Source organism: Poecilia reticulata, chromosome 22, assembly GCF_904066995.2.
Source record: "Poecilia reticulata chromosome 22, P_reticulata-male-v2, whole genome shotgun sequence".
Classification (NCBI taxonomy): Eukaryota; Metazoa; Chordata; class Actinopteri; order Cyprinodontiformes; family Poeciliidae; genus Poecilia; species Poecilia reticulata.
In genome coordinates this window covers 10,085,269-10,107,964 of record NC_088851.1, presented here as the reverse complement: position 1 = coordinate 10,107,964, position 22,696 = coordinate 10,085,269, and the positions used below count along the sequence as shown (strand labels likewise).

Here is a 22,696-nt window from a genome sequence, read left to right as displayed (position 1 = left end):
ATTTAAAGAAAACTTCCTTTTTTCACTGATACAGATCAACACATTTTCTACCTCCAGTCATTCCAGAGACTTGCTCCCTCTGTTTTATGTCTTGGTCCAGTAAATATATCACTATTTCTATTTATCTTCAGAGCAGCTGTAAGACTCTGATGGTTTAAAACCTTTTTCTCGTGACGTCCTCACAAATAAACGTGAGTTATTGTTTTGGGTTGTTATCCTTTCACCTATTTTCCTCTAAGTTCCTCAAAACCAATCATCAAATGTTAAAGTCAGTTTTTATTTTACTTCTTTAATTTTATCTTTCTATTTTGTGCTCTGGAATGCAAAAGTTGTAAATTAAAAATAAGTGACAATCCCGTCTTCTTTTTATTAACAATTCACGTTTTTAATCATTTTATTAATACATTAAGGTCACTTTCTAAAGTGTCTCTAACTTTTGTAAATCAAGTCGTTGCAAAATGTCTGGATTATGATAAGCAAGAAAATATCCAGGAATGTAGAAACACAAAGTTAGACATGTTTATTCTAATTAAATATCATTTCTACACTAGAATGGCCGATCTATTACAAGAGTATCATCCAAAAATATTAACTTTAAAACTTAAGCTGTAATGTGGTTGAACCTGGTGACTTTTGAAGAAAATAATGAGAATCTATTTAATTTAGTGGTTATTGAAGAACATCAATGAAGTGAAATTGATCAGCTGTTCAATAAACAACATTTATAATATTCTTCAGAATGTGTGTTCAGGTTTGTTTGTTTTTTTACATTTATTATCAACATTAATTACAAATATGATTTAAAGAAGAATATAAAATGGTTCTGCATCCTATAGTGTAAAATTAAATTATAAATAATAAACACATTTTTAAAAAACAAATCCAAATAGATCAAAGTCACTTTGATAATCTTAACATACCAGAAAGAAACATAATGAGGATCATTGTAACATGAATACAGGTTACAATTCAAAGATTTAAACCTTATATTGCTCTATGTATGGATCTATTTTACATCAAGTATTTGCTGATTTTATGTGTTTTAGTTTATAACAACACATCACATTTAGGGGAAAAAGAAACATTATAAACGTGACAACATGAAGAATCAATAAATCCATTATTTGATCTTCAGTTGAAATAAAAACTCAATATTGTCAGTAGATGAAGTGTTGGCTGAATCATCTCTGTGTTTCCTGTTTCATCTCAGCAGGTGTGGATTTGCATGATCTGGATGCATCGTTGCTCCTCAAGCTTTAAGTTCTTCTGCTGCAGAAAGTCCAAAGTGTGTTTGAGCTCCGACACTGAAACCTGCATCAGGATGACGTCTCCACTAGCTCTGATGGTTGTGTTGGGTTTTCTCACTCAGGGTCAGACTGACTTTTAAATGTAGCTATCAAGTTTTGTTTGAACTCGTACTTATTATTGTTTTCCTTTAACATTGCTCATTTCTCTTTTCAGCATCATCTGCCAATAATTTTCTGACTCAGTCTGAACCATCAAAGTCAGTCAGTGTTGGAGCGACTGTGACCATCAGCGCCACAGGAAGTTCAAATATTGGTCCTGATCTCAGTTGGTACCTGCAGAAACCTGGACAGCCTCCTAAACTTCTGATATACAGAGTTTCAAGTTTGTTCTCAGGAACTCCATCTAGATTCAGCGGCAGTAGATCTGGTACGTTTTCCAACAAAGTACTGATGTATTTAAAGGACATCTTTCTGGTTTGTACCATGTCATGTTCCTCCAAAGCACAGATTAGCTTTTATTGGATTGTTCACAGTTGACGTGGACGGCCATTGTTTGGCAGGACAGGCTGATGTTGGCATCCCTGCTTGGATCAGCGCGCAGCCAGAGACGTCAGTAGACGTCGATTGACTGCAGAGTTAAGAAGTCATGCAAACAGGTCACAGAAATAGACCAACAACTGGGAGAACAAAGACAAGCTGCGGTTGCGGCATTTGGACGTCACTCTCGATCCTACTTTATAATAACAGAGATGTAGAAAAACACGCATTTCTTCATTTTCTGTAGGTCAATTCCAGATATATGTAATCATTCATTAAATATCGACGTGTATTATTGATATAAATGTAATTTCTGAAGCTTAAAAATATTAGTAAGTCACGCTAATGTAAGTGAAACGTTGGGTTTTCTTGAAGATATCAAAGGCATCATAGAGTTGGGCTCTGGTTTCATGAATGGGAAGGCTTGGAGGTGGGTACCAGTAATCTGCAATGGGCTATGAATGGGGGCACTAATTGGTGCTGTTGTCTTTCCTTTAACCTCTCCAGTAAGCCTCTGTGGCTGTGAAGGAGCCTCTATTAGAGAGAGATAGGGATAATCCTTTTAGCCGATGCTTTACCGGGAATCAGTCTGTCGACACTTCCTCCCTCAGACTGGATGAGCTCCTCAGTGCTTAGCGGGACCCGCATCAGGTCAGGTTCACATTCTGTCCCCTGACTCACTTTCCTGTTGGGACACACTCAGACACCGTGAGGCCCTCGGAGAGCCTTCGGCCGTCAGTGGACTCTAAGCGGGGCGGGGGGCCCACGGCTGGGCTGAGGACCGACCCTGAAGCAGGGATGGAGACGTGGAAGAAGATGTTTAAACGCGTGGTGTCTGTGAAAGTCAGGGAGTACGTGAAGGACTACTGTAAAAGGAACGGGCTGCTGACTCTGTCCGTGTTCGCCGTCATCACCGGCTGCGTTCTTGGATTTGCCCTGAGGACGTTCAACCTCTCCACGCAGGTACGAACGGGGAAGAGAAAAGGTGAAATCAGCACCAAGAAGCAAAGAAGTATCAGATTTTAAATAAAAGTACTCTGTTAGATTGTGAAATGTGTGAAAGAAGAGCACAAGCGCCTGTAAAACTGTGCTGAGGCATTAGTGAAAGTCAGTTATGCAAGTGAGCGCAACAGGCAACAAGAAGGTCAGGTCAGATCTCAAAACACACAGAGACAGTTTAAATGTCTATAATTACTATAAAACATAAAATTATATAAATATATGTCTGTCATTAACTCACAATCAGTGATCCAGAAGAATTTCTGATCTTAAACTTCTCAAATAATTTGGTTTAGTTTCATCACTATTATTTCAAATAATGGGTGAGTATTAAATCTGTTTTTTTCTGCTTAATATCAGTTTTAAAGAGATGGTTTCATTTTCCCATTGATGCTGACTTAGTTGTTCTTTAATGTAATTATTTTTGTTGTTAAGTTATTTACCTGATATACAACTGGAAATTAATTTTATCTGCACAAACTAAGCAGATATTCATTGCTCGGTTTGTGCAGTATTTCTTGTTCTGAACTGCTGGTCACGGTAAGGTGAGGTATTCTTAGGAGCTTAATGCTTTTGGACAGGAACTGACTTATTGACGCAACACCAGAATGGTTCTGCAAGGAAATCCTTCAGGCTGAAGGAAGCTTACTGACTGAACAAATAATTACATAAGAATCAATGCAAAGCCAAATCGCCCTTGCAATAGGTCTTTATTGAGTGACTATTCACTTAGATCAATTTGTAGAGGATAGTAGAGTGTAGAAATCCTCTTCAGACATTAAAACAAATAAGATTATGGTAAAAATGTTCAGATTATAAATATTACACAGACAGATAAAAACTTGTATTTGCTGTTGATGATGCTTAGTTATTGAACATCTGTTCAACTGATTTTGGGTTAGCTCGCTAGCTGAAGCGCTTGGGAGCTATTGATGAATCAATCAAGTTTTTTTACACGGCACATTTGAGCTACAAGGTAGTTCAAGGTGCGTCGCATCATAAAAACACAATTACCACTATCCATATGTCTACAATTGTCCGAATCATCTATTTTGCAAAGAGGTTTCACAATCACTCTGCAGTTCAGTTTTAATTTCTAATGATCATATATCTTCTTCTATAGAAGACAGCCAGGTTGGACCGAATACATAAAAATAAAAAAAAAATCTCCAAAATGCAATTATTATGAGCTTTATTTACCTAACTCTGTCTGACTTGTTTGCAGGCAAAGATCTATTTCTCTTTCCCTGGAGAATTATTGATGAGGATGTTGAAGATGTTAATTCTGCCTCTCATCACTTCCAGGTAAGAACCTGTTAAATGCGTTGGACCAAACCTACGTGAGATAAAGTTGTTGGTCAATATTGTCTGAAAAGTTATTATTATTGTGGTATTTTGGCTGCCGAAATTACACCTGCAGTCTTTCATTGTTGGTAATAACAGATAGCAATCTTGATTTTAGCTTAAAAATGTTCACAAAGTTAAATCTGTCAATTATGAACCGAACACAACTGATTTAACGGTTGAGCTTCAAACGGACAGCATGAGAGAAAATCTTCAGCCCAAATAGCTAAAAAAAAAAAAAAGTTGACAACTAGAAAGTAGTTAAAGCTAAAAGAACGTGACAAGTTTGATCTTATGGCTTCTAATCTCCCATCCAGTCTCATGTCTGGCCTGTCGGCCATGGACACGAAGGCCAGCGGCCGCCTGGGTGTCCTGACGATAACGTACTACCTGTGGACAACCTTCATCGCCGTGATTGTGGGGATCGTCCTGGTGCTGATCATTCACCCGGGGACGGGGCAAGAGAAAGACAGTCACCATGGAAGCACGGGCCCCGTCATGACCTCCGCCGACGCTCTGCTTGACCTCATCAGGTCAGCGCTCACACGTTCAAAAGAAAAAAAACTGCTCAGAAATGAACCGACGTTGCTTTGTGAGCAGGATACGAGCGCAAATTAGTAGTTAGAAAAGTTTTACAACTTTGTTCAAGTAGGCAGTGATCCTAATGCTTTGCAAAATGACTCGTTACTCAATTACTTAAGTGTTTAATCACATTAAAATAGCGATATATTGAACTGGGATAATGCAATGGAGCACAGCGTACTGCTCCAGTATGAAGTGGAATGGTTTCCACTTCCATTCCATTCCATTTCTCTTTTCTTTTTTTACAAAAAATCCAACTGTTTTGTGTCTCTGATGTTTCTTAGAAAACATTAGTGAATAAACAGCATCACGATGACAGAGCGACACAGCGTGGATTTGTTTAAATCAAAATTAAGCTACAAAAACACACAAATTAGTCATCCCACCCATGAAAAAATTAAAAATACGCCAACAACTACTAACCTTTTACTGCTAACATTTTTCAGAGAGCATTAATCAGAGAAGCAGAGAAAATCTGTCGATGGGAAGGCTATTATTTTATTACTGTATGAACTTGAAAAATACGATCCTTGTGAATGAAGTTCAAAAACAAAACCTTGGTTTAAAAAGCATTCTCATGAATACCGATTTAAAGTTGGAAAAATAAGGCATGAAGACAACTAACTACTCCGAAAAATAACACTTTAACGTCTTGAAGCGTGGCTTGAACCTTGTTTCCTGAGCAGGGACAAGATGGTCAGTTTTCACGGGAAGATAGATGATATACAATCACTGTAAAAAGTAAAAAGAAAACTGTAGAAGGATGCAAAAGCATCCAGACAGGTGAGGAGTTCAAAACACTCAGCCAGAGCTGCATTGGAAGATTTTAAACCAGAATATCTTTGTGTGTTAGAGTGACCTAGTCAAAGTCCAAGCCTAAATACAATTGATAATCTGTGACCAGACTTGACAATTCAAAATTCAGAAGATTCAAACCATGCATTTTTTTTAACTGCACTTCTGTAAATGCAGTAGGTACAGTGATTCTTTTGGCCATAATGCAAGAAAATGTGAAAATGTTAATGAACAGAAACACACAAGAAAAATAACCTGCACACAGGTTAAGCTAGCATTCAAGTTTTTGAGTTGTCATAGGAAGCTGGAGTACCCAGAGAGAAGCCATGCATGCACAGGGAGAAACCAGAACATGACTCAAACTCACCTTCCATTACAGTTTACAGAACCGAAATGTTAAAGGAAAGCAGAGAATGGGATTTCCCCTAAAGCAACTGCGAGCGCCTCCTTCAAAGATGGTAGCCTACGACTAAACAGCATGGTGGCACATTTGAATTGAAATTAAATGAAAATCCAGTAAAATATCTTGGTTAAGTGACCGTTTTAGCACAGTGTCATTAAAGGAGTGAGACATAATTCCTGAAGAATAACTGCAGCATCACTTCTACGCTGCAGTTGGGTCTAAAAATACGGCAATTATTTGTGATCTGCTAAGCCTGAAGCTTCCCAGAAGCTCTTTGTGCAGCTTCACTACGGGAGAAAGAAGTCACAGCGTGCTCCGGCTTACGGCCCGGCTCTCCAGGCCCGGCGCGACTAATACCCTCGTCTTAAAACTAATTATACTGCAGAGATGTGCGGTTTGTACTTTTCAGCCATGTTACGTGTCTGATGACGTAGCTGCAGGGCCCTCTGACGCCTGCTGTATAAATAAATGCAGTCCCAAGACAGGCTGCTGCCTCGACCTGTAAACCTCTTACTGCTGTTTGGGGTAATTTAAGTGGATCCTTTGTTCTGCTGTCGTCAGGAAAAAAAACAAGAGTTCACATGTGACTAAATTAATCTAAGTATAAATACAAAGAATCAGGATTGCAGGTAGCCACAAGATTTGTAGGGAAAATATGCTAATAGGATCAAAATAAAACTTTTTAAATGTAAAACTATGAATGGTGAAACACGTTGAACACATAGTTCATAACCTAACTAACCTTTTCACCTTCCGGCAAGACAATAATCTAAACACACTGTTAATGGAGCGGTTTGGAAAAGCAAATGCATAGCCTAGCCTAGCCTAGCCTAGCATAGCATATTTATGTGCTAGACTGGCCCAGTCAAAAACTTGCTGTAATTGAAGCAAAATATTAATCCACAAAAACTTGACTTTGAGGAGCAGGATGCCACTTCTGCCAAGTCTGTGTCTTTTTTACTTTCTTTTAATATTTATGGTACATTGTAGTTTAATGAAGAAATGTGTTTTTCATATGAATGTTTACATCTGCAAACAGAATATGCAGATGGCTTTTATAATTACAAAACCTGAAAAAAACAAAACAATCGTTTAAGCCATTAACGTGCATTTCTAATGTAAGATTCATAATCTTAATCTCACACACACAGAAAAGAAAATGCAACAGACTCATATGTTTTGCCAGGAATTTTTATTTTTTTAATCTTATTTTGCAAGTGTACTAAAAAATATTTCTGCAGTGTTTTAACCTGTGGTTTTATGTTTGTTGTCTTCTCCAGGAACATGATCCCATCAAATCTAATTGAAGCTACATTTCAGCAGGTGAGAGGCAAAAAAAAACACAGAACACCTTAAAAACTAATGCCAGATGATGGCGACCAGTTTAAATCTTAAATTTTATTTTTGTTTCAGTACCGGACGGACCTGGTGCCAAGTGTGCAGAGCTCCAACGAGAAAGAGTCTCAGGCCAACTTTGTCTACGTCATGCCTGATTATCACAACCCCCGACTCGGCCACCCTGTTTTCCTGGAGATCACTCCCGCGCCCGACATCAAGTATAAAATCGTTCCCAGTACGAGCAAAGGCATGAACGTGTTGGGGATTGTCATCTTCTCAGCTACCATGGGTAAGAGATTCACCTCCAAACTAAAACCAAAATAAAGGAGGAAAAAAGAGATCAGAAACAATGGCGTAACTTATAAATGTAATCTTACTCGAAATATGTTGTTTTGTAGCATTTCTTTGTAACCGTTTGATATCTTCTCTGTTACTTCCTCACTGTCCCACTATTTAGTAAACAGAAGAACAAGAAAAGAGTTTTACAGAGGTTTTATTAGTTGTCGAATTGCCTTTTAAGTGATCTCCACAGGCTTCGTTTCTGGAGTTTTAGCCAGGCAGCTGCTGTCATTGACTCTATTCTTGATTTGATTGGAGACATTGTCCATTTGAAGGATCCACTTTGCACACAAAGTGTATTTTCCTGATGCTGTTTCAGTACTCTAGCATGACGTTCTGTCCTTGCGATGCAACTTATGAAATTTCCTGCTGCAGTAAATCACCTACACATGATGCTGCCTCCTCTGTACCCTGTTGTGTTGCTTTTGGCATAATGGCTTCTTCTCTGCTGAGTGAACTTTTATCCAGTGTGAGTGAAAGACTGGCTTCCCTGAGGATAATGACTATTTCACCATCTTCAGTCAGCATCTTTACACCATATGTACCATATGTGGTACAGAGAGTGAATCTTCCTCAACAGTTTGAGGAACTGTTGAGTTCCTCTTTTGAACATTCTCATTGTGTCTTTAATGGGACTTAATTGAACAGATAAATGTGGTTTTTTTGGGGCTTTTGGAAATGGTCCTGACTTTTTGGAGATCCACAACGCTCTTCCTTTTATTTTCCCACGATGTCACAGTGTGTTTGAGGTGCCGCCTTAAGATTCACACGTGTGGCCACATCAAAGTTAAATCGTGCGATTTTACCTTTAAGTAGCTTACTGAGCATGACATCATCATCTGGGATATCTCAAACTGTTTAAGAGCATCTCAGTCTTGATTTATACAAACTTCTGAATTTGAAGAGACTAATAAAAAATTCTGCCTTTCAGCATAAAAGAAAACCTGAAAATGTGTTTATACACTCGTGAAACAGTAGAAACATCTGCTGACTGAAACAAATGAATCTTCGTTGTGTCTGATCTCAGGTCTGCTGCTGGGGAAGATGGGCGAACGTGGATTGCCGCTGGTCAACGTGTGCCAGTGCATAAACGAGTGCGTGATGAAGATCATTAATGCGGCCATGTGGTGAGTTTGTACTTTCACTCGCATGCATTCTCTTAAAAAAGAGCCATTACTGGCAATCTAATGCATCTAAAAACATCCCGCCGATCACATGGCGGAGCCAGATTAGGTTGAGAAATAAATCTTATCAAAGAAATGGCTGAATGGTGAGCAGAGATGTCTGAGCAGTCCTCATGGCTTCACACGTAATCCTGCTAGAAATGCGACAATGGCGAAGACGAACTTCTAGAAACAAGATTGGTTTCAATTCACCTAACTGGATGTGGTTGGCATTGTGGCCAGCAGAGATCCCCCCCTCCCTACCCCCAACCCTCAATGCAGAACATCACATCCACCTGTGCACCACAGCCATGTGTGATTACGAGCATCTAATTCCAAAGCCACGAGCATTAATCTGCTATTACAGCCTCTGCTCTTCTGAGATCTGGCAGCGGCCGCAGGAGCATTAGCGAGGTCAGCCACCTCTGCTGGATGAAAAGGTTCGGTTCAGTCTGTGTCGCAGTTAATCCCAGAAGTGTTCCGTGAGGTTGAGGTCGGCTTGGTCAGATTGTTTCAAGGCAAACTTGGTAATCCACTGCTTTAAGTATCTGCTTTTGGAGGAAAACCTTTCTTGATGATACTTTTTGCAGACGATGCTGTGGTATTTAAGTAGCAAAAAGGCTAAATACTTTGGTGTGCTGGGATTAAAATGGTACTGATGGATTTATATATTTTGTTCACATTGCAAAATCATCCTAAATTATTTCCAGGCAACGTCCCAGGGACTCTCGTCTTCGCTGACATTTTGGTATTTCCCTCAGAAAGGTTGTTGTGCTGAACTATCGGTGATTTGAAAAGGGTTCTTGCAAAATGTGTTTCTGTTTTTGTCACATCATTGTTTCAGAGCATCAACCCCATTTTAAAATCAGGGAAATATAATCTGAGGAAATACAAAGAGGGTGTATGTCTGGAAAAAAAAAAGTGAAGATGTGTCAGCATGAAGTAGCCTAATAAGACAAAAATGTCCAAATGTGGAGTCCATTTGACAAATGAGCCGTTTTAATCACGGTCACAAAAAAATATGCATTTGAATCTGCATCAGTGAAATAGTGTTAGACACAATTCATTGGTTAGTTGTGTGTTGCATTTAATTTTTCACTACATTTTTTCAGCTCCATTTTTAAACTCTAACGTGAAGCCATGGCAGAATACAATTTACTATATGTCCAGCAGGGGGAGATAAAGCTTAATTTTACCCCTAGTGAACTGTTACAGTCAGTTTATGACAATAATGAAGAAATAAAGGTGTGGAGAAGCTAATGACTTTTCAAAATGCTACTTTGTGACCTATATTCCCAGTAAGATTTTTAGGGACTTTAAAAAAAATAGAAGACTAATAAAGAAATATTGAGCATGAACAAGCGCAAGTTTTTATTTTTTTTTACATAATTACACAAGTACAATTATGTAGTTTGTGGTCTTCAAAACAATAGAAGAAAGCAAAAAAAACAAGAGCGCTGTATCATACTTTTGCTCTGCGCCATTATGTATTGGTAAGGGCACTGTCTGAGAAAACATAAAAATTTAGATGATAAAAAGATGCACCATCAAAAGGAGGGGATGTTCTCTACAATACCAGAGGGGACTTGGCATTTAATCAACATTTAATTGCTTTGTAATCGGTAGATTCTTTCTTGTGTTTAGGTTGATCAATAAAATGAAAACAAGGTTTCCTCTCTTCCCTTTGCAGGTACTTCCCCTTTGGCATCGTGTTCCTGGTCGCAGGAAAGATCCTGGACATGCACGACCCAGCCCACCTGGGAGAGAAACTGGGCATGTACTTCATCACCGTCCTGGCTGGTCTGTTCGTGCACGGCCTCATCCTGCTGCCTCTCTTCTACTACTTCTTCACCCGCAAAAACCCCTTTGCGTACATCCGAGGCCTGTTGCAAGCCCTCGTCATTGCTCTGGCGACTTCGTCCAGGTGCGAGAGTCGTTGATTCATTCTTAAAATTGAAGAAGTTCAGTTTGACAAAACTCACCTAATTCGCGACTGGCCGTATTTCTCTGTAGTTCAGCCACGCTGCCGATCACAATGAAGTGTCTCCTGGAGAACTGCGGGGTGGACCGGCAGATCGCCCGCTTCGTCCTGCCGGTGGGAGCCACCATCAACATGGACGGGACGGCCTTGTACGAGGCCGTGGCAGCCATATTTATCGCTCAGGTCAATGAGTACGACTTGGACTTTGGCCAGCTGGTAACCATTAGGTGAGGATGGACACTGAGGATACAGTCCTGCCAGGTGTTCTGTTTAGAACCAACTAACATCTTCCATCTGTCTTTTTTGTTGTCCACTGCATCAGTATTACAGCAACAGCAGCTAGCATCGGGGCAGCTGGCATACCTCAAGCAGGCTTAGTTACCATGGTGATAGTCCTGACCTCTGTGGGGTTACCGCCTGCGGACATCTCCCTGATCGTGGCTATCGACTGGGTTCTGTAAGTCTGACCTAACATTTAAGAAAAAAAAAGAAGCAGGTGGTGGCATCTTGGGCAGCGAGTGAAGGTTTTTCTCGCTTGGCGTTGCAGCGATCGGTTTCGGACGATGATCAACGTTCTGGGTGACGCGTTAGCAGCTGGGATTATGGCGCACTTGTGCAAAAAGGACTTTGACAAAGCAGCAGCTGCTGCAGCCAATTCTTCTGCTGGTTCTTCTGTCAGTAAGGAAAGGGTAAGATTTGTTTCTGTTCATTATTATGACCAGCCTGAACTCCTCTGTAGATCTTGACTAAAAAGAAAAGTCGACCTCACTAACTATTATACCGCTGTCTTCTTCCCTCCAGAGAGACACCGTGATCTCGTTTGGCAATCAGAGCGTGGCCATGTCCGATGCGCCTCTGATCGCACACCGCTGCGACTACGTGTTCGAGGTGGATGGGGACAACGTGCTGGAGAGGCCCGTGCCCTGCTACAATCTCTGCCAAGTCTGAGCCCTCCGTGTTACTGAGGGAACTGAAAGGGATTCATGAGATTCATTCATCTCCAGAGGACATACTTGAAGCACAGGGAGCTTAGTTCTGGGAGGGAATACAGTATATCTTCATAGCAAACCGAGGGGTCAAGGCGGAGTGGCTTAATTAACGTATATTTTGCCAGTGCCATGATGAGTTAAGAAAACTTCCTTTACTGTATACACTGGATGAGGGGAGCATATAATGTGAACCTGAAGTACGAATAAACCAGATGTGATACGAGTGAATACCGATCGACCTGTGGTGACAAGCAGATACAAACAGTCCTTATAAAGTTGACTCCGAGTTTGATTGTAAGGTTTTAAGCTGCCTTAATATGAAGCTAATAAATGGGAAGACTTGAATGTTAATAGAAACCGTTTAGAAAACTAAACAGGAAGTTAAGACATTGTATGTTTAAAAAAAACAACAAAAAAACTATCAAAATCAATGCAGAAAAGTTGATTTGAATGTTGAATGTACAGAATCATTTCTGTTTTTATACGTGTACTTTGAGATCTGTGTTTGTTTTGTAATAAAATTCTGCAATACTCCAAGAGAAGATTTTGTTTTTCTCACATTTAATTTTTCTAGAGGTTCTCTGTGTTATCCTCCAGGTAGTATTACCCTTCAGTAATGCACTGTAGTTATTGTGCATATGCTATTTTCAGGACATTTTACAGATCAGATACAAAACACACAATGCTTGCTGTTATTAAACTTTACTATTCAGACTTTTCCCTTTTGATTTCTCTTATTTTACCAAAATAAATAATAATAAAGATTGGTTTAGATTTTTAAAAAATGTTCTTGAATAGCTTCAATAACTTAGGTAAACAGATTGTTAAATTAAAAAAAACATTTAAACATGGCATTTTTAACCTATGACAAAATGCTACAGATGTTCAACAACCACTAAACAAAATTCACAGTAGGCTTCTGAAGACATTTAATTTTAGTAATTCTGTAATTTTCCCACATTTAATGAAGTTAATCAAAGTTAGCAGACATTAATGAACTTGAACATAGTGTTAAACATGTTCATAACAAAAAGAACAAGTCAATAACCCATTAAAAACACTAGAATATGTATCAAGTATAATGGCGTACACTCAAATAAATAAATGCCACTTCCTGTATTTTACACTATTTTATCATATAAATTAAGGCAGACTGCAGAATGTTTCAACTGCCTCTGAAACAAACCTCAACATTTCATACATATCAAACAAGACTGCAGAAAGAAAAGAACAAAAGCACTAACATGTCAGTAAAAAACAGAACCTGTAAAAAAAGAAGTTCAAGACTATCGCCTGCTTTAAGCAAGCCTTAAAATATTGCACAGAGGTAAGGACGGTGACATAAATATGAATATTAGGAAGCAAAATGTCTTATTTTTAAGAATTTATATGAATTTTATAAATCAAATTACCTAAAATAGGGTGGAAACTTACTATTTGAATTCAATTAAGTGTTGGATTTAAAAAGTGGCTTTAAATATAAACCAAACGTCTCTTGGGCCAGTTTCTGTTAAACTTCAATAAAACAAAGTCATGCTGAACTTTTTTACGCCAAGAGCGTTCCTAAATCATTTGACGTAAGCAGAAACATTAAACACAATTCAAACCTCACTCGATAAAAGCAACATCTGCTCACATATGAGCAGATTTTCACATATCATTAAAATATTTTCATGAAATAAAACTTGTCACTTTACCTAACCACAATGAATCAGCCTAGAAAATATTCAATGTGCATCACTCTAAGATTCTTGGAGATGATTCTTGCATCTAATATAGACTAGATTTTCTAATCCTGCCTGACAGAGGCTTAATTTTTTTATTATTATTATTTCTTATGTACCAGAAACTCACTTTCCTCTTGAAATGTCTATGTAGTCTGAACATTTCCCCAAAATTGTCTGAATTGGTTTTGGTCCACTTAATTTTGAATATTTTAATGTGATCTTGTTGCCATGTCGTTCAAAATGATCAGAAAACGTTGGGACGTTTTTTTTTTTTTCCCCCACTGAAGAATCGCTGCTCTGGAAAAAAAGAAAAAGGAAAACAACAACAAAACTCAAAATAAATGTTCAAATAAATAAAAGAAACAAACCAAACAAAATGTTCAGCAAAACGAAAGAAAATTTAATGGTTTAATAGTTATAATGAAACAATCAAAAATCAAAGAAACAAACAAAAGCAAACCTAAATTAACAAAGGCCATTAATTTTTCCTACAAATTTAAGATGAGCTCTCCTTTGTAAGTTATAGTGAAACAAAAATGTAGCTCTCTACAAAGAAAAGTAACTAAAACAAAAGAAAATAACTGAAAAGGAAACAAACAAAAAGAAAACAGGAGAACTGAACAGGGGGTTGATGTCAGCAAGCATCAGAGACGTCAGTACCGCTTCGAAAAAGATTTATCCAAAATATTAATTTACTAAATCACACTAGAAAAATCTTGATTTGTTAGATCTCTGGCTTTGGTCCGTTTTTAGTCTTATTTATTGTATTTTTATTTATTTATTTATTTTTTTAAACAAGACTCATGTAATACAACAAAGAATAAAATACACTTTTAGGGGTACCAAAGCAAAAAGGATGTTTGCTTCTAAGCTCCTCTTAGTTAAAATGTTGGTCAGAGGCTGAACTAATATTTTACGTTAGCATCAAAAAGGTCGGTAACCAGAGCAACTTCAAATAACTGGTTAAAAGTGCTTTGCTCTTTTACGCCAAACAGATCGGTTTTCGATTTATGACAATTTAAGGCATCCGTTTCTACGTGAACAGATCAGATTGTTTTTTTTAGCTCTATATTAACCACTGAATTGTCTTTGCCTTAAACAACTCGCAGGTTTCCTGTTTAAATCATCTTTGCCCAGTAATGAGCCCTCTGTCGTCCTCATGCTTTCCTAAATGAGAATCATGCAACACATATAACATAACAGTATTTTAGCTTCAGAGAACAATTTCAAAAGTCTATCTGTGGGATTACGTCTTTACGCACTCAAAATAAACTGAAAGTGAGTGACAATAATAATAATACCCTCCAAAAAGAGTAGAATGATACTGGAAAAACAACAGAGACAAGAAAAAAAAATAGACACTGTTTTTAGACAAGTACAAAGGTGCAGAAGACCGAAATTCTCAGTTTACTCTGAATATGATTAAACCAAAAATATGCCAGCTTTTGGCATTTAAATTTACCTTTCTACGGAGAGAGAGAGAGAGAGAGAGAGAGAGAGAGAGAGAGAGAGAGAGAGAAGAAAAAAAAAAATCCTGACACAGCACGTTTACTGCACCCCTCTACACCCATTGTCCAAATCACTCTACTTGTGGCCCTTGCTAGTCTTAAAGGACACTTGCAGTATCTTATCTCCGAGCCGGTACCCGTTCAGGCTGGTGATGGCCATGGCCGCCTCCTCGTAGTTTGTCATGGTAACGAAGCCGAAGCCCTTGCACTTGTTGGTGTTGAAGTCACGGATCACCTTGACATTTGTGACTGCGCCGAAAGGGCCGAACATCTGCCACAGGATGCTCTCGTCTGCGTCCTGGCCCAGGTTGTAGATGAAGATGCACCAGCCGGAGGAGTTGTTCCCGGGAACGTTCACGCCTCCCATGCCCCCCATGTGGTCAACGCCCATAGGAGAAAACCTGGCAACCGCAAGGATTTGCATACACTTAGGAATACTCTGAGAATGGCTTACACTTTGTAACTTGACAATTGATTAATTAACTGGATTTTGTTTATTGGATCAATGGAAAGTAAGACAATTGTACATTGGAAGAAATATTAAAACTTTTCTGATAAGAAAAAAACTGAGATTTTTGCCATCCTATAAAAACAGTATGTGCAACTCTGAATGCTGCTTGCCCACCCATAAAACATGGTAGTGGCATCATCATGATGTGGGGTCAGAGTGGAAGGGAAAATACTTTTTAAAAAAAGTGTAAAATAGAGCCAAGACTGGATTACAACATTCAGTCTTAAGAGGCTCCATCAGACACTAAAATTTAATCTGTAGCTGCAGGTGAGGTAATCTCAACGTTAAAATGCATGCCACACTTTTCAGATCTTAAACAGCAAAATGTGTGATTTTATTTGATCACATAAAGTCACAATGAAACACTCAAATGTTAAGTTGTAATGTAATAACATATGGCTGCAGAACTTTATTCCAGCACTAGACTAGGCAATCTTTACCACATCAGTATGAATTTTATTTAAATATTTCCAATGTTTCTCACCTAAACCGCTGTGCCTGGTGGTGGAGCGGCCCCCCGAAGCGCCGCGACTGATTGTGGTAGAGCTGAGAGATGAGCTGTGTGTTCTTCACCTGGTTCGGGTTGGCCGCAAACTTCACCGTGATCGGCTCGGCGGCGCCAGGCGGTTTCTGGCCGTTCAGGCTCTTGACGGCTTCTTCGGCCTCGGCTCGCTTATCAAACCGGATAAAAGCCACGCCGCGGGACACACCTGGGAACAACGGAGCAAATCGTTACAGCATCAGAAGCACACTTCGGCGTGAAAAGGCCCGCGCTGTGGAGGCTTGGGCTTGTGGAAAAGAATAAATGTTTCCAAATTTTTGAGAAGCAAGGAAGTCATTCACCTGTCGTACCTGAAGCCTGATCAACAAGTACTCTGGAATTTATGATACGCCCGAAGCGGGAAAACATTTCTTCCACATCCTTCTGAGTCATGGCCTTGGGCAGACCGCTGATATACAAGTTTGCATCCTTTATTGTGTCAGAGCTGGGCCGTGCATATGAAACCTGGCAGAAGGAATAAATACTAAATCAGCCTAAATTTTGGGTGGGATATGAACGAAATTTAAAAGAAATTTACCAAAAGAGGCAAAATTTGACCAAAACACTTTGGCGATTATCTAAAGTGTTTTAAAATATTAACTTCACTAGAGATACGTAAAAAAAACAAACATATTATATCCGAAAAAAGAAATTAAAGTAACTTGATAAAAATAAGTTTTTTCTGCCTCTGATTTCCCATATTGTCGCTCAGACCAAAAATTACAGCACCATAATCAAAGAAATCCAACTTTTAAATAACTACAAAAAATAAATATGTTAAAACGTTAAAAAAATATACATAAAAAGGCCAGTCAAAATCAGACATGTCAGAAAGGGAAGCGAGTGAGTTGTGACGTCACAATCCCTTCGTCAGGCTGACATGTACTAGCTAGTTAGCGGACAGCACAGGAACCACAGGAGAGTGAAATGAAAATAACATCCTTGCTTTGAGAATTGTAGAACACCTTATTGCACGTTACCTTGATAGTTTTGGACTGTAGCCTTAGTCCATTCAGAGTACTGATAGCTCTTTCTGCATCACTAGGGTTAAGATAGTTAACAAATCCGTACCCTAAACTGTGGCCTAGAGAAAAAAAAAGGAAAACAATAAAATAAAACAAAAAAACGTTGTATAGTTCAAAATAATCTGCAAACAAATATCAAAAACCAAAACAAATCTTAAACATTGCATGGTGTGCAAAGCAAACAGACCGTCAAACGTTAAGAGAGAATTGGATTCCTTCCAATAGCAAAACTCTTACGGTGGGTCAAAAACTACAAGCAAATTAAGCAGGGAGTAAATCTGAAACAGTTTAAAAGAACAGAGAACAAGCAAGGAAAGAGAACCCAGGAAAGAGGTCGGGAACTAAACCTCACAAAGATAAGGTCATCTACAAAGAAAAGGTCCTAAACACTCAAAATAGAAATCTGACATAGCTAATTAGGACTTTTGGTCAAATAAAGTCTAAACCATTGACTATAAGAAGTGAGTGTAACCCATGTAACGTCATTGATTGGTTTGTCAGGTTTACGAGGTCGAGATTAGGCCTTTAGGAGTCACATGATGTCTTGTGGGCTTCCTTTGACAAATAAAAAGTTTTTGTTTTTGTTGTCAAGTCTACATACTCTATGGTTTATCCCTGGCTTGTTTGTTACATGTGTGTTTCTTCTTCACAGTTCTGCCTACCTGCCATTTTGTCTCGCACCAGCTTGGCCGACTCGACCTCTCCAATGCTGTTGAAGAGGCTTCGCAGCTCATCTTGAGTCATGCTCTGAGGCAGGTAGTTCACTATCAGGTTAGTCTTTGCATCCTTCGCCTCATCCCCTCCCATGTGATCTTCATAACCGTTCGACATCTCATACACGTCCTGCAAGTCAGCCAGTTGGCACCAAAAACAAACCATGATAAGCACACGGGGGTAGACAGAACGGGGAATTGAGAAATACATTATACGTGTATATATTTTTTTCTGTATTGTGACAATATGCAGGTTTTAAGACAAAAGAACAGATCAATCACACACACAATTTAACACAAGAAATTGATATAAGTTGGTTTGAAAATGTATTCACTTCAAATAGAAATTTCCTTAAGAGAATATTTTTAAATGATATCAATCTGAAATAGACAAATAGCAAAGAGTTGAATGCTTTTGATCATTTATGCGACACTTACGATAATAACAATCTATGCTTGTGTAAATGTCAGTAAAACCTTTGTCTTAAAGATACATGCATGGCACCCTTACAATTTTTTATCTGCCTTGTTGCTCCTGATGATTGTATGATTTTGTATTAGGGAACAACATATATAAAACCTATCATCATCATCCAAGTCACTTTGTGCACAAAATGAAAAATCGCAAAAGGCCAGACGCATGGGAGTATATGTTGCTGTACTATAAGCAATTAAATTATTGATTTAATGTAACTTGTTTCAATATTTTTAATTGTATTCAACATAAAAATCTGACAATCAGTACAAAAAAAAAAAGAAAAAAAGAAATCAACTTCTTACTGTTTTTCTGAGTGAATTTAACCAAACTTTATTACTTTTATCCAGTCTTTATATTGACATCCCAATAAGAGGCAGGAAATAAACAGTGTTTTGTTTGGATAATACAAAAAGAACAAAGACGCATTGAAATGGGAAATGTGCTATACAAGTCACATTTGATTGATTGATTGAAATCAATTTTAATAAAGCATCTTTACATTGAATTACTCAGGCACTGAACTAGATTAAGTGGGTCTCTCTGTAGACACTTACCAAAGCAGACAAGAATTAAATAAATAAAATAAAATTTGTGCTGTACAAGGTGGAAAATGTTCAGTTTTCTGTAAAGTCACAGGAAGGAAGCGGTCCAACTCGAGATTACTTCGTGTTACCAGAATAGCTGTTCCTCTAGTCACAATGACAGCACAACACTGTTCCCATTTTTCTTTCTTTACTAAATCGGTCAAATATAGTTTGGAAAGTTTATCTGGGATCTATAAAAAGCAAACAGCAGGACTGAAAGGGAATGGCAACAGATCAAAAAGTTCCTACTGCTTTTTTCTAAAATGATGTTTTCAAATTGGATTTCAAGTCAGCTGCTGCCAGCTGAATTAAAATCAAGTCTGAAATGGAAACTAATCTGAGTCAACCTGACTGAGGACCATTCAAACCACTAAGGGACTGTGATTGTGTATTCCAGTGAGCGAGACGCACAGCATGAAAGAAAGTCCTGTATCAAACCAGTGAAGGAGGGAGGAGCTGTGTGTGTGTGTGTGTGTGTGTGTGTGTGTGTGTGTGTGTGTGTGTGTGTGTGTGTGTGTGTGTGTGTGTGTGTGTGTGTGTGTGTGCGCGCGCTTCACATTTACCATAAAATAGACCCACTTTCACGAAATAAGTAGACGCAAAATTGCAAAAAGTCTCTGCTGGGTTAGAAATCAGCGACTGCAATTTGCACTTGACTTTTTTTTTAATATATATATTTCGCAAACAGGTTAAGGACTACTACACTGCTTGCAATGGGAGCAGGGGATTAATACTCACTTTAAAGTACTTATTGTGTCCTCGACGAACTGCCATGAAGACACTTCACTGCTCCTGAGGCTGAGCGAAAACAAGACAAAAGTCAGCCACAAAACATGTTGGGCTACACTAGAAAGGACAGCACACAACACGGAAAATATTCTGATAACTAGAAACCTGCTCATCGGTTATTGATTGAAAATAAAATGGTGGTTTTGAGAAGTTGTTCTACAACGACTAGTAAATGCAATAGTTCATTTCAATTAGACTCAACTGGAAATAACCAAAATCTTAATTGTGGAGCAATTCCTATCAATGTTTGAACATGATGTGGATTGTGAAGATGTGGCTTGTTTGGTAAAAGGATGGTAATGAAATAAGATGAAGAGTGAAAGGAAGCTAAAAAAATTAACTGAAAAGATCACAAACTCTGTAGGATGATTGTTAAGTCAAGGACTGAACGAGTCTCATTCATATAACCATTTTATGATGGGCCAAAGTAATGACACAACCAAGCAAGGTTCCCCCAGAAAACTTGCTAAGCCTGGTGGATGGGTGCTAGGGCAGTCATTCCTCAGGTGGGCCGGTGTGTTTTCGAGTTAAATTTTTTTTTAAAGTTGACAGGAAATTTGAAAATATCACTTGATAATCCCGTGGTATTGAAAGATTAACGCCTCAACACCAACTATAAAGTCTCAAAAAATTTAAACATTTTTAAAAAAGACTTAAATAAATAAGCAATGCTAAGCCTGCAGGGGGCACAAGTAAAGCCTGGTGGCCCGCCAGGCTTATAATACACTTGGGGAAACTCTGACCAAGGATTCATGTATTAATCTTTGCTTAAAAAAAAACAACAAAAAAACACTTCATTGAAGTAGAACGCCCTCCTTCATTTTTACTATAACATCATTGCAGTCACTGTGGTGCTGTGTAGTTGGGTTTTTCTAATTAAAGGCCAACTATTACACTCCAAAACCACTATGAAATAATATTTAAATCGAAGCCGTAAAAAACACAGAAAAGGCAAAGAAAAGTGAGTCCAAACAATCCACTGAAGGCTTTCTCAATGTTCAGAATTAAACACGCCTTCAAAAACTTAACTGGACATGGATTTAGATGAACATGTGAAAGGTGTAACACTATGAGAGTTTTCAGCACTCTGAACATTTCAACAGTTACTGGTCATTTACTTCATCATAATTTCCTAATATAGTGCGGTCTTAATCAGAGGTTTTGTTTCATAAAAACCAATGATTAATAATTTATGATTAATGTCCATTAATTATCAAGCTACAACAAAATGGTTAAATACACAGCGACTAAAAGGTGTGTGTGCAGGTATTCGTAGGTTTGGTTAAATGAAGGCTGCTGGGTAGAAAAACGGGTAGAAATTCAAACAGAGACAATAATCATCCATTAGTAAATCAAGTAAGATGCAATCTATAAACAAATTATGATCCGGGAATTAGGCTTACACAATATTAGAAAAGATTCAATATGTGATAATATCTAACAATATGGATTGCAATAAATTGGTGAAAAAGTAAATATCAACACCAATACAGACCCCAGGTATCATGTCTTTCCAACTACTAGAAAAGGGATGCAATTACTTCCATCACAATAAGGCTTTCTTGAAAAAGTAGCTTTTTATTAGTTATTTCTTACTTGACCACCTTTAAAGTTCTGACGTGACGCAATAAGTGAGAGATAGATAATTAAGTACCTAGGTGTTTAAGATAACATTTATGGAAACGCAAAGTTTGTTGTGATACAGTGACAGATGTTTATTTCGTGCTACAGGTAGTGGTTTACAGAATAGGCCAACAATGTAAACATACCTAAACATATATGTGTAATTCGCTTTTTTTAAACATAACTGAACTTGAGGTTGCAAGTTTTGCTTACACAAAACTATATTTAAGTACAATTTTAAGAAATAAATTTAAAAAACACACTAAACAAAATCAACCACATATTCTGAAAATTTCCCCCCACCAAATACCTGCTAATCACCAAAAATAAACCTATTTGATACAAACCAACCTAGGCTACACAAGGTATATCATATGGCATATCTTACGGTGGATAACGCCAATATCTACCATAAGATTAGACTGTAGGCGATATAATGGTCTTACAATTGGAAAATATGTTAGATGGAAGTTTAAAAACCAAAATTCTGGAGGAAAAACACGCAGATTTATTGGAGCACTGGGCTTTGATAACATTACTATGCCAATTAATCGCATTATTCCAAAACAAACATTTATGCTAGATTTCCAAAACCAGTTCTGGTCCGACTTTAATGCAAAATTGAATTGGTTGTCTTAATAACTATGCCGTTGCCATGGTGTAAAGCAACATCCTTTAAGACCAACAGTTTCCAAACTGGCCAGTAGCAAGATGTGTTTTTTATTCTCTGCAACTTTACAAAAGCGCCAACAAACTAATGAATTTGCCGTTTTTATGTTCCTAGCCAATGCCGTTTTCTTCGACTCAGTAATGCGCAGAGGCCTGAGTAGCATTACAATGAATTACTGACTAGCATGCTAGTAAGCTGCATGCGTTCGTTCCCGCTCAGAAAGATAAAAGGCTTTGCAGTGAGATTACACTGAAACTAAAATAATTAGAATTTGTAATTTCAATTGCAATAATGACCACAAACACTGCAAATATTAGAGGAAACGTGTCTATCTGACAGAGATTTGCTAGGTTAACTCGAAGCACCGTATCCCCATTTTAGAGAGCGTGTTGTTAACGTTCGTCTGTCGCGGCGCCGAAACCCCAGCGGCCTGCTAACAGGCCTCGGATGCTAACACCGCTAGCCGTCGGCTCCCTGGGCCCAAAAACCAGCATGGCGCTCACTCGCGTTTTATAACCTTTGCGAAACCCCAAACCTAGGAATAGACCAGTAACGCGTTTCCATAAAAATTAAAATGAACATTGCAAATTCTTACCAGCTGTATGGGGTACTTGCAGTTTGTACTCCCCGCTCCTATTTCTATTCCTTCTCGAGAACGTTCCCTTCAAGTCGGCCTCACGTCGAGAAGAATGAGAGGAAGGAGGACGTGACGACGCGACGCCTCTGCAGGACACACTCGGCATGGTCCTAACTTGGCCGGCCTCCAGAATCTCAAATCAAATCTAAACTAATTTAAAATCCCCACCAGAA

General features: G+C 38.4%; 2 protein-coding genes across 6 annotated transcripts; one reads left to right on the top strand and one right to left on the bottom strand.

The window, feature by feature from the left end:
- Positions 1–1,271: 1,271 nt before the first annotated feature.
- On the top strand, positions 1,272–12,259 carry slc1a8b (solute carrier family 1 member 8b). 2 transcript variants are annotated; one of them, XM_008399245.3, is made up of 11 exons: positions 1,695–2,747; positions 4,009–4,088; positions 4,445–4,660; positions 7,188–7,230; positions 7,321–7,534; positions 8,612–8,711; positions 10,438–10,671; positions 10,761–10,955; positions 11,051–11,185; positions 11,276–11,417; positions 11,530–12,259. In XM_008399245.3, the coding sequence occupies exons 1-11, from the start codon at positions 2,583–2,585 to the stop codon at positions 11,674–11,676; spliced, it is 1,671 nt and encodes a 556-aa protein (XP_008397467.2). In that variant the 5' UTR covers positions 1,695–2,582; the 3' UTR covers positions 11,677–12,259. The 2 variants fall into 2 exon arrangements, with proteins under 2 accessions (XP_081459652.1, XP_008397467.2); XM_081603526.1 differs by lacking the exon at positions 11,530–12,259 and adding an exon at positions 1,272–1,370 and having other exon boundaries at positions 1,462–2,747; positions 11,051–11,285.
- Positions 12,260–12,629: 370 nt separating this feature from the next.
- elavl1a (ELAV like RNA binding protein 1a) lies at positions 12,630–22,641 on the bottom strand. 4 transcript variants are annotated; one of them, XM_008399246.3, is made up of 7 exons: positions 22,482–22,641; positions 19,543–19,602; positions 17,692–17,884; positions 16,985–17,088; positions 16,307–16,469; positions 15,948–16,173; positions 12,630–15,353 (listed from the first exon to the last, which is right to left on the bottom strand). In XM_008399246.3, exons 2-7 carry the CDS (start codon positions 19,576–19,578, stop codon positions 15,029–15,031), a joined length of 1,047 nt encoding a protein of 348 aa, XP_008397468.1. In that variant the 5' UTR covers positions 19,579–19,602; positions 22,482–22,641; the 3' UTR covers positions 12,630–15,028. The 4 variants fall into 4 exon arrangements, with proteins under 4 accessions (XP_008397468.1, XP_008397469.1, XP_008397471.1 ...); XM_008399247.3 differs by having other exon boundaries at positions 16,316–16,469; XM_008399249.3 differs by having other exon boundaries at positions 17,692–17,872.
- Between the last annotated feature and the right edge of the window lie 55 nt (positions 22,642–22,696).